We start from the raw sequence: 8189 nt of genomic DNA, 5'->3' as shown, positions 1-8189 counted from the left end.
CTCAAAACCTGACCTGAGTTCCCCCTAAAGAAACAGGAAGGCAAATGAAAAGAACCCCACATTTCTTATTTTTATTAAATCTCATAATTTTTAAGCAAGTCTAATAATTTGTTGAGGCCTGGGTCATGATTCCTGAACGGCTGGGGTTGGCAAACTACACCTCCTAACATTTCAAGTAGCTAATGTGGGTCATGGTGCCATTCAGGTTTGGCCCGTTCCCTCCTCATCTATGGAGGGGCAAACGAGGGCAAACCTGAGTGGTGTTGCGACCCCCATGTGCCAGATCACAACATCACTTGGTTTGGGGGCCCTCCCAACTGGAGTGCCTGGGGCAAACTGCCCTTCTTTCCAGACCAGTGGTTTTGGAGCTCAAAGCTAGGGCTTCCATTACAGGGGAGTTTTTTGGGGGGGCCCCTTATTACTTTTTGGGGCTACCTGCCTTTTGTCTTACATCACACGACTGTTCAAATTAAAGTAAGCCACTTGACAGTCAGGGCCCCCCTGACTTTTTCCCCGTAATTTGGGTACTGGTCAAAGTGGGCTCACAGTAAGCTAGTGGGTGGGTGAACCCCTGGGTGCATTCGGGTGTGCTCAAAGTGACCCTCCCTCCCCCTAGCATGGAGTGCAGTTCTTTGCACAAGCCTCAGGCTGGCCTTGTACCTCTCCCTTTGGGACAGGAAGCAAAGCCTGTTCCTAGCACAGCTGCACCATGGCTTTGCCCAGCAAGGCAGCAAGCTGGTGTGAGAAGCCATCCAGCCCAGCAGATGGCATTCACAACAGCACTTGGCGAGCTCCTTCCTGTCCACCCCAGGCAGGAAATCACCCCTGACTGCCTAGGAAGTGATTGTGCTCAGCTGGGTCGCTCTGCAGGAGCCTCCTGCACAGTGCATCCTGGCAGTGACCCAGGCTGAAAGCATGGGTAAGAAAAGCAAGAAGGAGAAGAAGGTGAAAGGGGCAGAGAAAACAGCTGCTAAGATGGAGAAAAAAGTCTCCAAGAGAGCTAAGAAGGAGGAGGTGAGTGGTGGTGCTGGGGCAGGTCAGGTAGCAGGGGATTGCTTCCCCCACCCAGCAGAGTGTACAGGCGGCTAGTGCAGCAAACACACACACACACACACTGTGCCATAGCTCCTGGTCGTGACTAACTAAAAGACTTCCTTCCCCCATGGTGTTTTATTAGAGCTGCCTTCCCCTGAAGAGCTCACTGCTGCCAATCTCCTCCCGCCCGGGGTGTGTGTGTGTGAGACGCTTAACCCTTTGGCTTGCAGATGCAATATGTATTCATCGTCCCCATGGATTTCTCTGAGGAGACAGCAAGCAACACACACACAAGTGAAATTCAACACAGAACCGTCGCATTTATCCTCATTCTGTCTGGGCTCTTTTTCCTATAACGTGAGCTTCAAACAAGCCATGCCTAAGGGAAAAGTTTCTCTTGAAAGCTAAAGGCCTCTCTTGTTCATGTTATCGCAGATGTCCTAGCGTGCATTCCTCCACACAGTGTCCTGTGTTTGTGAAAGCAAGCTGTGGATATTAAGCTGTCAGTGCACTTCTTGAAAACTCTTCTTGGAAGCTGTGGCTGCCACAGACTTGACAAATTTTGCTAATCTAGCCCTTAAAGTTAAATCTCAGTGGTAGCAATGCTGCAAAAAAGGGATTTTTTAAAAGACATTGCCAGGTTTAAAAAATGTATTGGGAAATGATGCGTTTTACTTAGTGATGTCACAAAAAGCAATGTGCATTTCTAAAGTCTGAAAGAATCCTGCAAATCTGAGGTCCCTAGTCCTGCAATTCACTGCACACAGACGGACAGCTGTGCCTATACTCTGCCTCACTGTTTTCTTGTGCCTGTGTGCAGGGTCAGCAGGCTGCAGGCATACAGCGAATTGCAGGATCTGGGCCGCCCGCCATGCTGTTTGTTTGCTATCTGCACTGCTCTCAGTCTAGACAATAAAAGAAGTTTAGTACGTGCAGGTCCTTGTGGAGTGCTGCAAGGATTGAGCTGCAAATGCCATGGGGAGGTTTTGGTTTTTTTTTTTTTTTTTTAAAATGTTTCAATTTGAATTGACTAATGGAGCAATAAAGAAGAGCAATAAATAAAAATAGTTGGGGTCAGAAAGGCTGAGTTACAGGGTCAGATAAAAAACCCCTAGATTTTATTTAGATTCTATTTATGAAAGAGCTTATCCAAGACCTAAATAAGTAAAACTTGGCTAAATCACGAGTAAGTAAGTGGCGTAACCCTCTACAAATATTTGCAGGGTGTAAACCCCAACCAGGGAGAGGAGTTATGGGCTCAGTCTTGCAAAGTACGGTGCACTCTCATCTGATCCAGTGAAAGATGTAAGCCTGTGTTTAAGGCTAAGCAAGTAGACACTCCTAATGAAGTCAGTGAGACTGTTCACATGCTTAAAGTTAAACATGTGTTTAAGTGTTTCACTAGAGAGCTCTCCTTTTTCAAACAATGCAATTGGCTTATTTGGAAGAGAGAGATGCTGGTATTGAGAGGTACAGATGGTTTTGCCCATGTGGGTCTGGCCAGACTAAAGATTGGCCAGGTTGAAGATTTGCCACGTTACCTGGTTTTTTATAATTTGTATAATTTCTCAAATGGCAATCTCAAATCTTGACCCAAAAGTCTTTTGCCTCATAGGCTCAAAACTTAGAATATTTATTCTGTAGTGGTAATGTTTCACTTGTATGAGCAATTGTCTTATTTGCCTGGTTGGTGGCAAAAACAAGAAAGGGATTGTATGAAATCTATTTTATTTATGGTTAAACATTTCTATTGCTCTTTGAATTTGTCAAATTGATTTTTTTATTTAAAAAAAAATTAAATTTGACCAGAGACAAATTTGACTCCCAGCCACCCTGCTGCTGCAGAATGAGAAAGTTTAAACTAATTGATTCGAGTGTCTTACCAAGGGATCGCAAGTATAGCAAAAAAAGAAAGTTGGACCAAGAAAGAATGAACAGTCCTAGTACTGTTAGGGCACATGGATGGTTATAACTTTCCAACTCTTATCTAAAGAGGAAGGGGGAGTGGGGAAGAGATTTTCTTTGACTCTTGCATAATTCGGGGGCTTTGGTGTTGCGTGCTCTGTTTTTTACTTTACAGAAACTGAAGGAGAATAAAAGATAACACATGAAGTTGTCTCTTCAGATGAAGTATAAATTTGAAATAGCAAACACATTTATCTTTCTGCTTGCACAGGAGTCAGGCCTAGAAAGAACAACAGTGGATTTTAACATCTGTCCGATTAGATCCGCACATCAGTTTCACAAATGCTGAAACAGCTGCCCTGTGCTAAGACTTGTGTTTCAACTACCAGTTGTGCTACAGAACTGCTTACCAGTAAAGGTGAAACACCTCTGTAGGGGTAGGAACTGTGCACTAGCCATGGCATTGTGGTATAACCTGCTTACAAATTCAGCAATATACAGCAGGGAGGACCAGCCTTTAGTGTAGGAGGAAAAAATATATAACCTTCGTACCTCATAGTTTAATGAGGTGAATCTAATCAAATGTAAGGAAAATAGGAAAATCGAACTAGTGGCTAGGGTAGGTTTTCATGGTATGTGGATGACAGTATGTGCCAAAAAAATCATGCCCAACTGGCTGTTTACTTTCAGGAGGATCTTGAAGCCCTGATAGCAGAATTCCAGACATTAGATGCTAAAAAGACCCAGATAATTGAGACAGCCTGTCCCCCACCCTCACCAAGGTAAGAGATCACCGGGAACCTTGACTGTTGTTCTTCAGCAAGTGGTGGCATCAATGAAACTTAAGTTTAAGTTATATCCTGAGAGTGGAGGATGTAGTATCAGGCAAAAACACTTTTATGGAGGGATAAAAATGTATAGGGTATTCAGTCCTCAGAGCATCAAAGGGACCAGTAACACCTCTCTGCTAACAGCTGCTTTTTATCTTCCCTTCAGCCTGCTAAAAAGAGCCAAAGTGGGGAATCTTATCGAAGCTGGTGGTTAGATCTGAGGGCTTTGGGCGGTATAACATAGATTAATGAAGGGGAACCTTATGACTTGGGCTGGAAAGCTGAGGGCACGCTACCCTAAAATTGTTGGTAAAATTGTTATGAGAATGCCTTGTGAGATACAAGATACAGTGGGCTAGTGGCCGGAGCACAGGATCGGTATCCTGGCACTGCAAGGTTCTAGACCTGTAGCTGCCACTGATTCAGTGCCTTGAACGACACTTGACCTTTCTGTATCTGTACCCCCTCTGTAAGGAGGAGATAATGATACTTGCCTACCTCAGAAAGCAGTTGGGCGGATCAGTTAACAAGGAGCTTCTTTGAGGTCTGATCCCGTGAAGTGCTAGATGCTGTCAAACTCCTGTTACATACAGGTGTGGGAATCTGAAGCGAACAGCGGTATCTATGGAAGAATGGTGCAGATAACTTAAAATGAGACAGCCCAATTAGAGCCGTAGCTGCGTGTCATGACAAAGCTAATCTTTGCTCCTTATTCATCAGCATTAAAATTAAAATCATGTCAAAGGCCGTGGTAAATGACAATGTAATGTGTGTTCCTAAAATAGGAGAGGATTTCAGATTAGCCTTTCTGGAAGTTTCCAAAAAGTTAATTTCTTCAGAAAGTTTTTGGCTTGGAAATAAAAAAAAATGATCAGGAACTCGTAGCTGTGTGGGTGATGGAGAGGCACTTTGGCCTAGAGGGGAGACGTGCTAGGGCTTGTTAAATTATGCATCCAGAACTGTAGCGAGTAGCCTCTGAGCTGAGTTACAAATGGTTCTGTTATGTGCTGATGTCTGCCCATCTCTCTTTCTGATGCAGGCTGAACGCCTCCTTGTCTGCTCATCCCGAGAGAGACGAATTGATCCTTTTTGGAGGTGAATATTTCAATGGCCAAAAAGTAAAGTATTCTTCCATTTATCTATCCTTCCCCTCCCTCCCCCATTGCCTTGACTGTAATTTGTACGGGTTTCATCTGGAGCAAAAATTCCAAGCGGAGGTCATCAAATATACATTTTTCTCAGAATAAGAGCAAAATAGCCTTTAATTCCATGCTAATACTGTCTCACACCTAAGCTGAGCTGTGTCGGCAGGATCAAGGAGCACTGGGGTCCATTAAGGGGTCAGAGTGATTGCATAAGCAACAATATTGCAGGGCGTCATAATTTCTCTAGGCTTGATATGGACCATATTTACCCCTCATCTTTGGTTCCTGTTGTACTGTGTGTTTGCCCCGCTTGCCCCACCATGAAAGTGAGATGCTTCTGTTAGCCCAGAAGGGGTAAGCACTGGTGGTCCCTCAACAGTTCCTGCCTCCAAATCTTGAACTTACTTACCATATTCCTGGAGGTGGGAAGCTCCTTGTGCTTCCTGGAAGCTCAAGTCTGTTTATAGTCATCGGGCTTTGATTCAGTGCTACCCTAGCCTGCGTTGGCTGTTAACAAGCTCCACTCACGTCAGTCATTTCCCCTTGCTTTCAATCTGTCATAGCTGAGCACCACCTTTATAGTACTCATCAGAACGGCCAGACTGGGTGAGACCAATGGTCCATCTAGCCCAGTATCCTGTCATCTGACAGTGGCCAGATGCTTCAGAGGGAATGAACAGAACAAGGCAATTATCGAATGATCCATCTCCTGTCATCAACTCCCAGCTTCTGGTAATCAGAGGTTCAGGGACACCCAGAGCATGGTTCTCTATCCCTGCCCATCCTGGCTAATAGCTATTGATGGACCTATCCTCTAGGAACTTATCTAGTTCTTTTTTGAACCCTCTTAAGTTTTGGGCTTCACAACATCCTCCAGCAAAAAGTTCCACAGGTTGACTGTGTGTTATGTGAAGAAATACTTCCTTATCTTTGTTTTAAACCCGCTGCCTATTAATTTCATTGGATGACCCCTAGTTCTTGTGTTATGTGAAGGAGTAAATGACACTTTCTTATTTACTTTCTCGACACCAGTAAAGATTTTATAGATTCTATCATATCCCCTCTTAGTCTTCTCTTTTCCAAGCTGAAAAGTCCCAGTCTTTTTAATCTCTCCTCATATGGAAGCTGTTCCAGACCCCTAATAATTTTTGTTGCCCTTCTCTGTACCTTTTCCAATTCTAATACATCTTTTCAGAGATGGAGCGACCACATCTCCCCACAGTATTCAAAGTGTGGGCATACCCGGGATTTATATAAAGGCATTAGGATATTTTTTGTCTTATTAGATATCCCTTTCCTAATGGTTCCTAACATTACCATGCATTTATCAACATTGAATTTCATCTGTCGTTTTGTTGCCTCGTCACCCAGTTCTGTGAGATCCCTTTGTAACTCTTCACAGTCTGCTTTGGACTTAACTATTTTGAGTAATTCTGTATTGTCTGCAAATTTTGACACCTCACTGTTTACCCCTTTTTTCAGATCATTTATGAATATGTTGAACAGCAGTGGTCCCAGTATAGACCTCTGGGGGACCCCACTATTTACCTCTCTTCATTCTGAAAACTGACCATTTATTCCTCCCCTTTGTTTTCTATCTTTTAACTGGTTACAGATCCATGGGAGAACCTTCCCTCTTATTGCTGGACTGCTTACTTTGCATAAGAGCCTTTGCTGAGGCACCTTGTCAAAGGCTTGCTGAAAGTCCAAGTGGATATATCCACTGGATAACCCTTGTCCCCATGTTTGTTGACCCCCTTATCATGGGCAGCCTTAGGCTGTGCAGCTGTGTTGGGCTCCATCTTTCAGGAGCTTCACATCTCAAACATGCACCCAATCCACCAGCCAGGGAGCCATCCCTGATTTTCCCCACAGTGGTACCATTTTGCCCAGGCACCAGCAGGTTGTGCTGCAGACTGACTTCCCTAAATAGTATCCTTGACATAGAAAGCTGTTCCTCAGCCACATCTCCTGGCTTCTTGGCCCATGTAAGCTGTGTGTGGAGGCTTTTTGCTGTCTGAGGTGACTGCCAGCAGGGAGATGGTGGTTGGACCTTCTCACAAATGGGGTGGGAACAGGATGGTTCCGTCCGCGTATTTGCATAGGGCCCGGCAAGCCGCAAACCCAATCCTGCCTATGGCACTCTGATCCCCTAGCATGAGAGCAGAGTGATGCCATGGACCCAGCAGGCTGGCCTTGTCTTGTTCTTGCTTAGTAGAAAAGGACTGTTGCATTCTTTCAGCCTCTGGTAGAGGCAGGTTGAGAATTTGACATGCTTCTGTTGGGTAAAGTTAAATGGTGAGTTCTGGTGATACCATTTTCCTTTTCCCTCCCACAGACGTTCCTGTATAATGAGCTGTACATTTACAACATCCGGAAGAACAGCTGGAGTAAAGTAGATATCCCAAATCCTCCTCCCAGGCGCTGTGCCCATCAGGTAAAGCACTTAGAATTACTCTTGATGTTGTTTCAGAGTAGCAGCCGTGTTAGTCTGTATTCGCAAAAAGAAAAGGAGGACTTGTGGCACCTTAGACACGAACCCATTTATTTGAGCATGAGCTTTCGTGAGCTACAGCTCACTTCTGTAGCTCACGAAAGCTCATGCTCAAATAAATTGGTTAGTCTCTAAGGTGCCACAAGTACTCCTTTTCTTGATGTTGTATTTCAAGATGCTATGGTAATAGACAGCTGTGTTTCCAAGGGGTTAGGACTTCTTAGTATCCTAGTCACAATGCGATGCCAACATTGTGATCAAGCTGTGGCTCATTGTGCTGAGAAATTAGAGGGATGATCCTTCACTGTGACTTAAATGAGTCAAAGTGTACCATAGAATCTCTATGATAATAAGAGTATAGCAGTAGAAATAGGCTACTGATCACCTGACCGGCATGGTGATGGTGATTGTCACCTCTCTGGGGTGGAGACGCATGTCTCTCTCCCTCCTGACCAGGGGGTTTTAAGGCTGTACAGCTCCCTGCCTTTCACTGTGATATTCCCAGCAAGCCAGACTGCTGAAAATGGCCAGTATCTGCTCCTTGCTTTGTTTCCGAGGGCTAGGACCAGTGTATTGCTTGCAGTTTACAAGTTACCACACAGCTCCTTCTAATGCTACAGTAACAGCATTAGGAGGCCAAAGTCTTTCTAACCTTCCGCAAGAGTTGGGGCCCGCTTGGGCAGATAGTCCTGTGCATTCGCTGGATCAGGAAGAAGAGCCCCAAGTCAGTTTAAGATGAGTCTGTTTATTCAAAAATCCTTTTGGTCCCTTGGTCTCTGG

General features: G+C 44.7%; 1 protein-coding gene across 1 annotated transcript; it reads left to right on the top strand.

Annotated features, from left to right (window-relative positions):
• Positions 1-833: 833 nt before the first annotated feature.
• Positions 834-7424, top strand: LOC144929161 (kelch domain-containing protein 4-like). Its single transcript, XM_078848058.1, has 4 exons — positions 834-1014; positions 3631-3722; positions 4810-4865; positions 7254-7424. Exons 1-4 carry the CDS (start codon positions 916-918, stop codon positions 7265-7267), a joined length of 261 nt encoding a protein of 86 aa, XP_078704184.1. The 5' UTR covers positions 834-915; the 3' UTR covers positions 7268-7424.
• The last annotated feature ends 765 nt before the right edge of the window (positions 7425-8189 follow it).

This window comes from Lepidochelys kempii, chromosome 12 (assembly GCF_965140285.1).
Source record: "Lepidochelys kempii isolate rLepKem1 chromosome 12, rLepKem1.hap1, whole genome shotgun sequence".
NCBI lineage: Eukaryota > Metazoa > Chordata > Testudines > Cheloniidae > Lepidochelys > Lepidochelys kempii.
This window is presented reverse-complemented; position numbering and strand designations above follow the sequence as displayed.

Coding starts and splice junctions, on each gene's coding strand:
- LOC144929161 (XM_078848058.1), top strand. CDS start 916: ATGGGTAAGAAAAGCAAGAAGGAGAAGAAGGTGAAAGGGGCAGAGAAA. Junction 1,015..3,630: donor AGAGAGCTAAGAAGGAGGAG/GTGAGTGGTGGT, acceptor GTTTACTTTCAG/GAGGATCTTGAAGCCCTGAT. Junction 3,723..4,809: donor TGTCCCCCACCCTCACCAAG/GTAAGAGATCAC, acceptor TTTCTGATGCAG/GCTGAACGCCTCCTTGTCTG.